Genomic DNA, 15,389 nt, shown 5'->3' on the forward strand with positions numbered 1-15,389 from the left:
ACTGCTCAAAATTAATACCTTGTTTAAAAGGTACTACTGATTTCTCCAGACTGATAGATTTTAATTATCCAATTTGAAGTATTTTACCAATGAAAGTACTCATGGTAGGAATGAATACAGTATAGAAAGGCTTTCAAAGGTTTCAGTATTGTAGCATTAATAAAAGGAAAATATTATTTTGCTTAAATGAAAGTCTCCTGACTAATTTTCTATAAAATTCCTCATGATGGTTAAGTTAGGCTTCAGTTTTCTCTTCTCTAGTTAAAGCAGTCAGTTAACGAATTTGGGTTAAAAGATGGCAAAATTATGCCAGTGACACAATTAGAAATAAAACAATAATGCTCTTACGTGATAAGATGCATAGATTTAACCAGGTTAAGAAATAATTTTTTAAAAAGTTCAAAGCAATATTTTCTTTCAGTGAAATAAATGACTTAATTACTTGAGGGATTAGACATCTATGGATGAAGTTGTACCCAGCCTCAGTGAAAGATTTAAGCACAGTTCTAAGAAAATTAAAAATAGCAATATTCACAGATAAGCAGATACTATAAGACTGAACGAACTTGTGATTTGGAGAATGGAATTCTGAAGTTTTTCTCTTCTCTTGCAGCTCTCCTAGTAACTTTAGAAGTTTTTCTAAATAGCAGCTCGATAAAATGAGTGAAGACAGCTTCAGCATTTGATCCAATAGTACTTACAGGAACAAACTAATCCGTGGCACAATTCCATTTAACTTATTGGCATTATATGAGAGATATAGATGATCCTGTGATGAGTCTAAAAGGTAGACTGTAAGACAGCAGGAGAAAATTTGGCATTGTTACTAGTCAATACTGGTCTATGAAGAACATGTGTTGATGTTTTCACCATGGATTAGTTCATAGAAGTGCAGTGCATAAAATGGGCAATGAAATTCCAGGACAGCAATTGCCAGAATACTGATTATCCAAATACTACCTTGTGTACGAAGATAGGAAACTATTTTACTGGATTTTTGTAGTAGTTATCTACATCTTTAGCTATCTTAGTAGTTATTTGAAGCTTTTCCTCAAGGAAATATACAGCTTTCATGTTTGACTACCCTGTTATGAGAAAGTAACTTACAGCAAATATGTTGTTACTTGTTTAAAACTCCATACAAAGCTAAGTGTGGGACAGATCTTTCCATGTATTTCATTCATAGACACATAGAATCATATAACAGTTGAAGTGGGAATGGACCTGTGGAGATTGTCTTGTCCAAACCCCCTGATCAAACATGTTCCCCTTAATGCAGCCAAGGATGCTATTGGTCTTTTTTTTGCCACAAAGGCACACTACTGGATCGTTAAGGTGACCAAAGATGCAAATCCCTTTATTCCAAGGGAAATTAATCACCAAAAACTTCTGGAAGCTCCAAAGTATACCGTAACAGCTTCTTCAGATAACTACCTATATATCATGTAGGACAAGATCCACACTGGTAAGTGCCAGACATCTTGAAAACAAAAAGGCAACAGGAGTTTATTTTGTTTTCATCCCCACAACAAAGTATTTATAAGAAAAAGGAACCCAAGAAATTTAAAGTTATTCTACAACCCTTTGCTGTATAAGATGAGCTATTTCCATATAAATTCCTAACAGCTGTTCTACAGCTCTGGAAACATGAGGAAAGCTGAAAACCTGTAATCTGCAATGTCAGATTGAGTGGTTAATCTCTGTTATGACAGTGAGCAAATGGAGATGGTTTAACCTTGGGCTGACAGGTAAGTTCATCACTCGGTCACTACTCTCTCCCCGCCCCAGCAGCTTGGGGCAGAGAATTGGAACGGGTGAAAGCAAGAAAAGCCCCACCTCGTGGGTTAAGATAAAGACGGCTAATAAGTGAAGGGGGGAAAAAAAAGTAAAAAAAAAACCCAAATGATGTAAAAGTAATCATTCCCACCAGCAGATTGATGCCCAGCCAGTCTCCGAGCAATGGCTGCTTTGGAAAAAGGCCTTCCAGTTTTATAACTGAGCCATCATGTGATGTCACATGATATGGAAAATCTCTTTGATCAGTTGGGGTCAGCTGTCCCAGCTGAGTCCCCTCCCAACTTCTCGTGCACCCCTGGCCTACTTGCTGGGGGACGCTGACCAAAAAAACAGAGAACACCTTGAAGCTGTGTAAGCACTGTTGAACAATAGCTAAAACACTGGTGGCTTATCACCACCATTTTGGTCACCAGTCTAATACAAATGCATCATGCAGGCTATGATGAAGAAAATTAACTGCATCCCAGCCAGACCCAGTACAGCAATTCATGATTATCTTGTCTTTATGGTAACAGTCTGGTAACTTTATGTGGTAGTCCACAAGAAATTTTGAGGATACACAGTGATTATTTGATCTGGATGTCTGGGAACCATTTCTGTAAATCACAAAGTCTTCAATCTACTCATCTACAAAGAGCTTTCCTTATTTTTTTTTCTATTTTATAGTTTTCCCACTATGCAGCAAAATATCTAGCAATTCCCCTTCATTTTTACCAATGCTGAACACAATACATGTCTTGGAACACAGTAGAAATATATTGAATGAGTATATATAAAAATTCAATCTGAATAATGTGACTTGACTAATGTTAAGCAGAAATGGTTTGTTTAGCATTTAATCTGTCCAAAAATAATGCATGTGACATGAGTTTCTCATCCATGAGATAAGACTTCAGGCATTTCTAAAATAGCTGCTGAGGTACAACACAGGAATACTTTGGTTAGATGAAGTATTGAAAGACAAAGTCATGGTAACAGAGCTTCACACAGACAAATGTCCTCTAATTGAGCTAACTCTAGGTAAGCCTGAATACCTGAACATTACACCACTGTACATAGCATGGACACAAACATTGTTATATGGTTGATACTTCAGCTATACAAAATAAGTTTAATTTATTCTGTATTAAAATTTAAAAATATTTCTTACCCATTCATAAGAAACAATCCAACACCCACGAGCAATTCCCAGCATAACATTCAAGGTACGACGAGGACTCCCTGTAACTACATGAGTTGTTGTTTCACATACATCATCTGAGAATAAAAAGTCTCCGAGTTTATTCACCACCTGAATTACTGTATTTTGTTTCCTAAAAAGAAGAAAAGGAAAAAAAACCCCATTCAATGTTGAATGCATATGCAGAATTATAAAAGCATATACGCACAACACAAATTAACTCAAACTCACTTCATTTCTTTCCTCACTAATAATTTCTTATCCTTTTCTCACTAATCATTTCTTATCCTTTTCTAACTGAGCCTCTACCCATTTGCTAGCCCTAAATTCATTAGCCTTCCCACAGAGTCCAAACAGACCCTTTTCTGTCATCACACAATCATATCTACTTGCACATCAAAGCTCTTTTGTCCCCCACATCTATCTTGTCTGTTTAAACAGAAGCTTTTGAGTTAGGAATTATCTAACATATTGTTTGTGTACAATGCCTAGTACAACAGACCCTCATTCTTGTTTGCTTTTGTAGTGCTATCAAAAAAAGTATTACCAGGAAATGTAAACATTTAAACATAGCACTCTTAAGAGGTTTTTATTAGGAAGCACCAGATTTTCAGCATCTGAATAAAATGCTGTGTCTAAATTTAGAGAGAAGTCCTAAAGTTCTGTCTTGCTACCTATACATCTGAGCCAATGTTTCAATTAAAAACTGAAATTGAAACTTATCCTTAAATACAATTTGAATTAAATTTAACATCCAGAATGGCCACCTATAACTAGAATTCTAATTTGAGTTCTCTACATAGCTACACTGAAGCATACAAATATATAAGCGTGAAAACAGTGAGATCTTGGTATCACTAGAGAGAGAGAAAAAGCTGTTGCATGAGAAAAATTACTGCTCTGTTAATGATTATTATTATAAATCATTACTACAAATGATCATTAAAGTTCTGTAATTGAAAGCCCAGTTCCAGTGCCCTCTCTGCTCCCCTCGGCTGACTTGGAAATGCCCACGGCATGCTACACAAGATAAAACAATTAAGCACAACCTTGAACAGTCACATCTATCACAATGGTGATCCTCTCAGGTAAAACATTTAAGTTAATCACTGACATAATGTGAGCACACTCAGAACATCTCCAGAAGCCTCTGGGGTTACTTTCATGCTCACTACATTTCGCTCCACAGACAGTAACTCAGTTAAAGCTCCCCAAATACCACAGCTAAAGCAGACACTACTTAGAAGAACTATAACAAAACCTGCAAACAATTCTTCACAGAGAATGCAACAACCTATTTTTTCAAGAAGTTTCAAACAAATAAATGAATAGTAACAGCAAACAATATAGCAAATTAACTTCACACTTAAGTCAAAAGGTGATATTGTACGTGCAGACACTTAAAAAAAAAAAAAAAAATCAAACCACTGACTTAACTGCCTCACTCCAGACACCTGTTAGTGTGAATTCTGGCCTTGGCTATATCGCCTTGAATGTTACTGAAATATTTAGTATTCCTTTTTCATTTGATGAGTTTTAACTTGACAGCCTACAAGGGAATGTTTTTGCAACATTGCAATCCATAGGGGCTGGCCCTGCCTAGACTGCATGCTCAGGGGATGCATTTCCATGCTTTACCTGAAGCTTTTCTTCTTTCTTGTGTCTACACAAAATTCCTTACAATGAGAGGGAAAGTCCTGTTGTCCAAGAATTGAATCTAAGATATCTTATAAATGACAGTGAAAACTCACTAGTTTATACTTCAGTCAGCTGCAAAAACTGCTGGATGCAAATTTACAGAACAATTTCATTGAATTTGTGATTCAGAAAAACAGGTAGCTGCTGGCAGTGAATCAGTGAGCAGCATTTAATATAATCTCAAAACCCAATGCCATAAAACCACTGCACTTGTGTTCTTTAGTTTTAAATTCTAATGAACCACTTTTGAGGCTGTAGCTACTGGGTAGCAGAATTGGCTTTTGGCCATTGGGTTGTACACCTTGGAGGACTGCAGTCCCTTTCCCTTCACCCATTTACAGGTTGATGAATGCCTACAACTGTAGACAGCCAAAAGCACAATCTTGATGAAGAAGTTCTGAAGAACTTCTTGTTATCACCAGACATTTTTATTTAATAAAATAGTAATTGGCTAGTGGGAAAAATCAACATACAAGCAACATAAAAGAAGTAATATATTAATGACTTCTTTCAACAAAAGAACTTTTTCCCCAGCTCTGCCAGGATTTGTTCTCTTCTTTTATGTAGATCACAGCCTCTGTTTTCCACTACTCCTATCTGCACTGTAGCTCTTATCTCTGCCTCCCCCACAGTGATCCTGTATTGCATGACTTGCAAAGAGCATTTTACAGTCTCGGTGTTACTAGCATCCAGTCACATTAAATACAAGAAAAGTATTAATTCCATTTTATGTTCCTGACATATATCAGTATACTTGTTAATAGCTATTGACAACCATTTACAAAGAACTTCTAAAAGGACAGCCACCAAGTGCTGTTTCTGAGTACTTATATCTACGTAACTGTCAAGATTTAATTACTTCAAACCTGAAACAGATTTGTGGGTAGTAGAAATAGCTTGAGCTTTGTAAAAGAATACAAAAAACTGTAAGCAAGTGTAGTATAAAATATGGAATTGTGTTTTTGTTGGATGTTCTTTATGCTGTAAGACTTTTAAGAGAACGATAAGAGCATGCCAGAAAATTATTAACTCTCCCCCAAAATATGCAGTGGCAGCTGCTTCTAATGTTTTGAAACTAAGTGGCTAAAAAGCCTACAACTGATATTTCTTCAGCAACTATTTATATGAAGGAAAACATTTTGAACCGATGTTTCGGATTATGACTTTTTAAATAGAAACAATTAAAATGTATGGGGAAAAAGCTAAATCTTGGGCTGAAAGTCTGAACCATTTACTACATAAAGTTCCTTTTTATGCTTCCTTCAGAAAAATTCAAAACTTGCTTAACATTTTAGTTTCATTGCTCCAAAGCCCTGTTGAGCTCACCTGTGGAACAACTACTTCAGTCTGCACCATAGCAACACAAACATGCATACACACCGTAGCTAGCAATGACATATACATGTGTGTACCTGTTTCTAGCTAGAATACAGAATGAAATAAAGTATTTTAACATATGTCTCAAAGATAAATTTCATTTTGTATAGGCATAAAAAGATTACCAACATTCAAGTTTAAACAGTTTGCTGACTAAAGAGTCAAAATGTTTAATACTTACTCAGAAGACATACTCGTCATAACTAGTGTCCTTGTTGGCTAGAGATAGGAAAGAGACAAGAAAACGTCAAAAATCTGAAAAGTTTTCCCCTTTGAAAAAAACTTTACATTAGAAACAGTTCCATTAAAAGGACTAAAATACTTCATAATTACAGTATCACCTGGGGAAAAGGCTGTACTAATTAACATACATACTAGAATTATTAAACTTTGAGGACAAGGAAGGAAGGAAACCCCTTCATCACGTCGGGTATCAAAGCATCCAATATAGTAGAAGACAGGAATGTAAGTTTTCATTAGTGAAAACAAAAAGCAAAGGATTTCCAGTCTGGGACACCACAGAAAAAAGGATAGTATTTGTCTTCTGCCTTTTCCTTCTGATCAGGTGGAAAGGAAAAGGCAGCTTACTTTCAACAAAGAAAACCTGTAATTTAAAATTATTCCTGTTTCTTCCAAAAGAAAGGCAGAAACTTCCTGAGATGCTGTAGAAACAGAAGTATATTTATTGTAAAGTATAATGTTAATAATTTTATTTTTGACTGTAACTTTTTTTTTTTTTTGGCACAACTTCAGTATTTTAAGTCCAGGTTTTTAAGTAAACTTTCTTTCACTCTTAAATCTTGTCTAGTGAATAACAGTTGTCTGAGTAATATAACACACAAGATATACTCAAAGAGTACAGCAATCCTTAAACCAGCAATTCTGAGACACCTTAAAAAGCACCCCCATTCCCCTGCAATACCGTCCACAGCTTATGTGCAAAGTAGGAGTATTTGCCCCATACAGACTTTAAATAAGCTTTTTAAGAATCAGTATTATAGAAGTCAGAAGAGGAAGAAGTATCCTTTGGTCATCAGCAATGACCGTGAAAGCCTCCAGCATGCACAAAGGTAGGACAGAACATGAATTTTAGCAGTATCAGAGAAATACATAACTGAACATAACATGGTCACAAAAAATATATATGTAAGAATTACTTGTAGCTACATGAATATGCACAAGTATGTATACATAAACATTTTAATTTTGTAGAAAAAGTAGATTGACTGACCTTTATACAATGATTTCAAACAACTCATAGTCTTCAAAATCAATATATGATTTTCAAATTATTTCTCTAGATAACTACTGCTCCATAAGAAATAATCATTCCCATTTCTGCCCCCCCAATATATTACCACAATGACAAGCAGTAAGCTCCCAAAGTCTCTGCTAAAATTCAGTTTCCTTTGAGTAATGTATTGAGCTGAGACCACAAAAACCTTTTGAATTGGATTACAGCTGGTAGCACAGGCCAAAAAAGACCCAAGGGCAACTCATTTTACCCAGTAATGAATCACAGAACAGAAGAGAGAACATACTCTGATGCAACTCCATCCGTCCTCTCTTATCAGTACAGAACTGTTCTCCATTAAGTGTTCAAGCAATTTGTCACATTTAAGAATGGAGTTCCTTGGAATTATTTCTGTAGACTAATAGACTGTAGACTAATAGTGTGCACTGTGACTGTTCATTATATGAACAATCCATAAATAAAACACAATTTAGATACCATTGACAAGCTAGATATTAAAGATAACCTAAGTAGTAGTCTTTTCAACGTACACATGGTAATTTCATTCTGTGGTTGGGTAAATTTGAAAAACATAAAACCCAGATACTATTTAAGTCTTCAGAAGCAACATAATGTAGCATATTCCATAATTTTTTTAAATTGATGATAACTTGTACTCAGACAACATTGTGTAAGCTATACAATACTTCAGAACTGAAAATGTAAAATGTGATAATGTGAAAATACAATGTGAAAATGTAAAAACAATCAACAACAGAATGGAATAAAACTTCAAATGAGGAAAGGATGAAACTTTTATATTGAAATATTTCTTTGAGAGAAATTCTATGCAGTATTTTTGGAAATGTAAGCTTCCAAGTTCTAACTTATTGCCAGCAATACTTACTGATGATGCCTTAGCCTACTGCTAGCCTGACAGCTGAAGAGAAGATAATATGCACTTATCTGTGATCAAAATTTGTTGTATTCTTAGCAAAAAGACTTTCTACTGCATTACTTTCAACTCCAAATAAGCAGTCATATTTAATTGCTCTTGGAAGTTCCAAGAACTTCACAGCTTCAAATCCACATTTGAGTTTTCTACGCAAAGAGTTTGAGCAAAAATAATAACAATGCAACAATATATATTAAATATATCTATCATAACATTAATATAATTAGCATTAAACATTAAGTAATATAAACTCAAAATTTGAGTATATACACACTCAAAAAGACATCTAGTAAGACATCAAGTAAGGGTTCTCGTGGCAGAAGGACTGCAATATTAGGCACTCTACTGCATAGGTGAGGTCAGATGATTGAAATTGGAGATGGGCCCACATTATACAATAGTGAGGACATACCTCATCCTGTCTTAATACATGTTGTTGGATTTGCATAAACTCCTGAACATTAAAGGATCCTGGGATATGACAGCCTGGGAAGGCACAAAATATGGCTTAAAAGCAAGGTTTTACTCTTCTCTGTCCAATCTTTCTGGGCTGAAAACCTCATCTATGTCAAACATGTATGCTTCAGCATCGTCATGATGTTGTCCTTCAGTATCTGAAGCCAAGCCTCACTGCCATCAGAATGAAGCTCTTTGGCTAAAAATCTGGAGTGACGTCCACACAGAAGAATTGCACTAGGTTCTTGGGGCCCCTGTACAATACTAGTTCCAAAGCCAGATCCTGATGTGCCTGTTCAGAATGTGCAGAAAAATACCCTTCCTCACAACTTTTTATAAATGAAATGTCATGGAAGTATTGCAAATCAGACCACTACTTTTGCCAAACTTGGGTAAAAAAAAAAAGCATTACTATAAACCAAGGCCAGAGCAGCTTGAGATCCTACAGCTGCTTCTTCAGTGTCAGAGCAGAAATGTTTGTTAACAGTTCCTTAATACCTTATCTATAGAGAAGTGAAAGTACTGGATCCACACAAACTGGGAAACCTGCAGCCTGTCCTCACATTACCCTGCAAAGTCAGCTTTTGAATTGTAGCTTTTATGCTACAACACATAGCATACAAGATGGTACAGTGAGTACTCTGGGCAAATGTTCTGTCAGTGCGCTTCAAAGTGATTCAAAGACTCAAGAATGTAGAAGGATGCATACAAAATATAGAAATTGGAATAAATGTAATTTCTTCCGAACTATTATTTCATTTTCATTCAGGACTGCATATTTTTGCAAGTTAGAGGTCATTTGCTAAGCAGACAACATTTTGTTTTATTGCTTCAGTAAGACAAGCAGTCCTCTTTAATTAGTTACCAAGCAGAAGACTTAGCCAAACTATGTTTTAATTTTCAGTTGTACATTTTTCAAGTTAATTGGTTCCCCCCCTTGCTATGCAATTTTTCTTCTATGGTCTTTGTGTCTGTTTTATTTTACATGTTGCTTTTATTGCAAAAAATTTTTTTGAGTGAGCATTTTCTTTTCTGACCAGCAAAAAGACATCTGGTGAGCATCATTATGAGTTCTAATGCACATTTGTAGCAGGATTATTTTTAATAAAACACTGGAAAAGGTGGTATTAAGTTAACTGGTCCTTTTATTTATCATTAATCTCTGAATCCTGAAGAGTTGCATATCTGTACTGTAAATCAGAACACACTTCTTTCTGAACTATTTTTTAGGTCTGGAATACAGGCTGTGTTATAAATGACATGCTTCAGCTTTCCTTTATATATTTCTTAGGAGCACAGTTGCATTAAGTATTTCTTTAGAGCCTGCCAACAACAAGATTTTTCCAAGTCATCTGAAAGATAAAACACGCATTTCAGTAGCTCAAAGGAAATAGTATTTGTAAATGTGATGCTTCCTGCACGCTAACTGACCTACACCACAAAAGAGGCATCCAACCTCAAAATGTATTCTTTTTTTCTTCTAAGTTTGAGCAGGTGTTTCTTGGAGCTGAAGGACAATAAGAGAAGAGTCCTGTTTTGTACAACCTGCTTTTCAAGAAAGTGAACTCAAATTTTGTTTCCTTAAGAATGTCATGAGCTGTTTTCCATAAGTGACAAATTAAAATGTGACCATAAACTATGTTTTTCCAGGCCAGTTTGCAAGAGTAAAGTGCATTCATGCTAAGAATTGACTTGGTAATTTCACATTTGTGATCGGTTAAATTCCAACCTAACTATATTAGATGTCATTTTGTCTTTGGGTCAAGAACCCAGGTCTCAGATACTTTTCAAGAAGGATTTCAACCAATAAATATCACTTTTGAAATGTATATTACTTAGTCAAAATGATCCTCTTATGCCTTAAAGTTGACTGAAGTTCTGAAAGAAATAAGCTTCAGTGTACTCTCAGATGTATGCTGTGATGGAGTAAAAAAAGACCTTCAGACTCAACAAGATACTTACCCTATGTGGTTTGGCCAGTATACCAGGGCCATTGCATGTGCAAATAAAGTGTAAGGGAGAGTACAAGATTATTATGCTATCTGTTTTATTATATCTGTATTATTATGCTACTCTTCCAATCCCTTTTTTTCTCTGGCTATTGTAGGTCCACCACATGGTTCTGAAATTGGTTCAGAACTTGTATACTCACTTTTGATCTTCACAGCTGTATTTCAGAAGTAACAATCTTCAGTCCTACTGGTACATGAGCCAATGTGTAGCATGGAAATATTCAAGAATCAGGTTAATTTCACTCTGCCTTTATCTAGGAAGGTTGTAATGAGGATCCAAAACTTTAAGGCTGTTTTTAGAAACAATCTATAAATTGGGCTACATTAATTTATTCTATTCAAGCAATAGTGGCTCATAGCTGAAAATAATTGGTAATTATTATGAATAATTACTGTTCAGTAGTTTTAAACAGCAATTATTCAAAGCTGTAATTTACTTTCTGGTTGGCCTTTCTCCTCTTATCAGTCCTTTGATACTGATATTTTTCCAGTTTCCTCTGTCTGCAAACTCAATTTCGACTGTAATTTCCTGACCAAATATAGTACCTCTGCTTTGGTCCTAGAAAGATGTGAAAAATGCACCCATCCTAACTAAATCAATACTACCATGGGGAAAGATGAAAAAACAAAGCAGGCTATAAGACAGAAAAACAAGATGACATGACAGGTGCCTGGGCATCAGCTTTTCTTCCCTGCGAAAGATGAGAAAAAATGAGAAATCCTGTAATCACAGACATAGGAACCCCTAGGACTTCCGTTGGCAAGATTAAGGATGATGAATAGCTTCAGACTTCAGACTAACAGTGTCACAGTTTACAACTTACTGACATTTTCAGTTTTCCACATGCAACTGTAATAGCTAAAAACTATATTAAAAAAAAAAAATCAACCATGGGGGATACAAAACTCTGTAGCAACAGACAGCTTTCACAGCATTCTGCAACTTCAAAGGACAGGTTTCTCTGGCTGGGATCATGAGCAAAACTGGAGACTGACTTTTTCTGGTAGGACAGACAAAGATTAAGGGGAGCACAGATAATCCTTACCACCCCTTTGACTGCAAGCAAAAATTTCCAAGTCAACCAACATGACATGAAAAAAGCCAACAAGCATGATTATCATTTCTGCAAGTACAGGCAGCAGTGATTCCCATTTTGATGGGAATCCCAAGCCTTTCCAACAGATACAAATTAGGTGTGGCCTTCCCGGTCAGCATCGCTCAGGAAGAGAAGCAGCCCTGTTCTCAACTGTCTTTTACTAGGAAAGTTTCACCTCTAGACCATATAATGTGAAACCTGAGGAGACAAGAGAAGGAGAGACTGCCAATGTGACAGAAGTGAATCTCAAGAAGTGGGATGCTAAGGGGAGGAGAAAGCTACTTTATAGTTTAGATTCTAACAGAAAATGAAAGCTTAGATGAAGGAAGGACACTCCCTCACCTCAAAAAAGTCACAAGACAGGAGAAAGAGGAACAAGGGCTATCATGGGGCAACACTATGTTCCAGAGAAAACTCATACATACAAGCAGAAACATTTTAAAGACCACACTAAGGCATAAGTTAATTCTGTCATTAGCACCAAATAATGCCCAATGTATGCTCACCTTCCCAAATGATCTGTGAGAAAATCAGGCAGTTAATTCTTTTCTGCTGAAATTTTAAGCAACATGAACTTCTTCCCCCCACCTCCCAGATTCACTAAGGTTAACAAAAATAGTTTGTACCCTTCTGTGAATAATTTCAACAAAAAATTAAGCATGAGGTAGGAGTGAATCTGCTTCATCTGTTCAGACATTAAAAACTGTTTATGCTTTCATAATGATCCAATGAAGTGAAAAATTTATTTGGACAACTGGCTTATGACCAACTAAAAGGACTTTATAAAGCTTCAGCCGAGATACCCTATGCCCTAACTGTGAGATAAAAACAAAGCCACAAGGGTAGTGGGCAACAGTGGAGTAGCTTCAGTGAAATTAATGGTTTGATTTTTAAGCCCTCATCAGCCATCCATTCCATTTTTGGTAATGGTGGTTGCCACCCACCATGGAAGGTTCATTAGAAATGCTGTCTGCCTCAGCTACTTCATTGCAGACATCAGTGGCTCAGTTACAATGGGTCATACATTGGGAAGAAGCAACTGAGGCACAGAGACACACTTCCATTGCACAGGCTATAGGGATGGAACCATTTTAAGAGGGAAAAAACCATTTTGCATACCCCAACTGTTAAATACTGGGTTTGCACAATTATTAACACCGTGAGGTTAATTTGGATAGTTGAAGTCTTCCAGAGACTGCCAACTATGCAGCAATGAGTGGAATTTCAGGTGAAGATACTCCTGAACATGTTTGCAGCCCAAAAAAGTCACGCCTGGATTTATGTTAGGTTTGTGTTAAGATACAAGACTGTAAACTTCTGTAAATACTCTGCTGACAAGATTGTAACCCACTTGATGATAGTCAACAATGTGAGTTGGAGCTTTATGGCCCTCTAGACAATATGGTAAACAACCAAACAATCCTTATTTCAGGGTTTGAAGTTCAACAGCAATATTATGAAGGGTAGAATAATAATTAAAAAAAACCAAAACCACTTTTTTTATTTTTAGGATCTTGAAGGATTATGAATTAATCATACATGCACACAATCTTTCTTGGTAGTGTGTACGTATCATCAACAGCCACTGTTTTCAGCATTTCTGATTCTTTATACTAGTAGGAAGTAGTACATCTATTAAGGAGTACTGTGGTGCAAGATTTTTTCCTATTTAACCAATTGCACATTTATATTCCTGTTCCACTCAGACTTCTTTATGAACTCATAATTCAATTCTAAAAAGATCATGCTACTAATCCATAAAATGTTTCATTTCAATGTAGAAAAGAATGGTAGTATTTGTTAAATTATTAAAAAAAATGTTAATGAAGACATGTCAAATGCTGATGAAATGGAGTTTATAAAGTCTTTTGTTCAGATTGATTTTCAACAATTTTCAAGAGCTGTGAGGCTATCATTTAGAAAGCAGTTCCATCAACTAAAGGATTTCTAGCCTATAGAGTCATGCCAGATACCAGTAGGTTCATGTAGGGAGTTCATTTTTCCAGGAGTTAAATTTCCCAGAAAAAGAGGATCTAACCAGCAGTTGCTTTTCCTCCTGGTGGTTTCCGATGCCAAGAGGGAAAATAGTTTCAGTTTTACACTGATTCTTTGCCAAACCATCTGCAGTCCAGTGGATTGTTTGGTTTTCTGGCATGATGGTTATGACCTCAGTATTAAATGTAACAGTGTACCCCAAAACTAGAAAAGAATTGTGATTTACCAGTAACTAGAGTTAAGTTACAGCATACACACATGTCTTCAGCAGTGAGGTATGCATGTCTCAAGCACGGGCTGTATGCTCTCACTTCTTACACAATGTTTATGCACTGTTCCCCTCATGCTCTGAGCCAGAAAGAGTTGCATCTGTTTCTTGCACCTAAGCCTCCCTTCCACCATCAAATCCAAGAATGCCATTGCCTTTTAAATAAAAGGATGGAGCTGGTATAGATGTATTTTGAATAACTTGGAATTCTAGGATTTTATTCTCAATGTTTATCCCTATCTACTGTTCACCATGGATAGCTCTTGAGCAATTTCCTACTTGCCTAAAAGTAATAATAAAAAATGTATTCTGACTTTACATAAAACCTTATAAATAGTCTCTGGACCAAAAATCACCATACCTACTAATCTCCTGGGAAGGGGGGGGGGGATAAAAAAGCCCAAACAACCAGTGAATTTTTTTTTCTTAATTCTATGCAGACAAAAATCAAAAGTCTCCATATACTTAAACCACTATTTCTTGAATAAGGTTCTGAAAAAGAATCAATATGTCAATCTGTTGACTGAACAGAAATTTAGTGACAATTTTATATAAAAACTCGGGAGAATTCAACTCCTGGATCATAACTACCCTGCCTGCTAAGATGACAAACTGCAAAGTCAACCACCTCCTATATCCCTGTCACGGCACACACTTCCAGTGTTCCAAACAGCAACCCACACAAGAGCGTGAACAGCAGCTGCAAGTGTCCCTGGGACAACAGGAAACACCCTAAACTTGAGTTGAGAGGAGGTTGTGCCTTTTGCCATAGAAAGGTACTGACTTGAAAAGACACTTTTTTCAAGTTAAGAAATAGACCATAGCACTTCAGTAGGTAGTTCAGAATAGATAGCATGAAACCTATCATAAAGAGAATGATTTCTAGGGACCCAAGGCTGTGAATCAGCCCACTAGGTCCATCTACAGGAGATCTTCCTGGCAGGAATGGTAGCATCCCTAAGTGATAACGAAGCTGTTGCCATTAGGACATGACCCAAAGCATGCACTGTAAGGTGGAGCAGCAGATGCCAAGAGTATGGCTTCTGTTCTGGAAGCCCTCAGCTAGATGTGGGAGAAGTGTGGGGAACAAATTCACTAGCTGGACAAAGGCCAGAACCAGAACTGCCTTGCAAAGGTTGAGTGAAAATACTCATGAGATTAAACATACAGCAGGACTTATAAAACTGTCTCAAACCATGGCATACCTAGGCATCCTTTACAGTGCTATCCTCTGAAAAGCTTGAGCGTGACCAGTAAATACTAAGTCACAGGCAGTATTTTGAGCCTCTGCTTTTCAAATACTTACTAAGAATATTTTTC

At 36.3% G+C, this 15,389-nt stretch overlaps 1 protein-coding gene across 3 annotated transcripts in view; it reads right to left on the reverse strand.

The window, feature by feature from the left end:
- MCPH1 (microcephalin 1) overlaps positions 1-15,389 on the reverse strand; it is a 132,793-nt gene that overhangs the window by 86,319 nt on the left and 31,085 nt on the right. For 2 of the 3 annotated variants that reach the window (XM_087777115.1, XM_087777114.1), the window contains exons 10-11: positions 6,234-6,271; positions 2,948-3,110 (exon numbers count right to left, since the gene is read on the reverse strand). In XM_087777115.1, coding sequence (XP_087633241.1) covers positions 2,948-3,110; positions 6,234-6,271 — 201 coding nt within the window. Of the gene's footprint in view, positions 1-701; positions 793-2,947; positions 3,111-6,233; positions 6,272-15,389 lie in introns of all 3 variants that reach the window. The other variant, XR_015708895.1, reaches the window with a different exon arrangement.

This window comes from Nipponia nippon, unplaced genomic scaffold (assembly GCF_047370975.1).
Source record: "Nipponia nippon isolate SJK-2023a ecotype South Korea unplaced genomic scaffold, ASM4737097v1 scaffold_4, whole genome shotgun sequence".
Lineage (NCBI taxonomy): Eukaryota > Metazoa > Chordata > Aves > Pelecaniformes > Threskiornithidae > Nipponia > Nipponia nippon.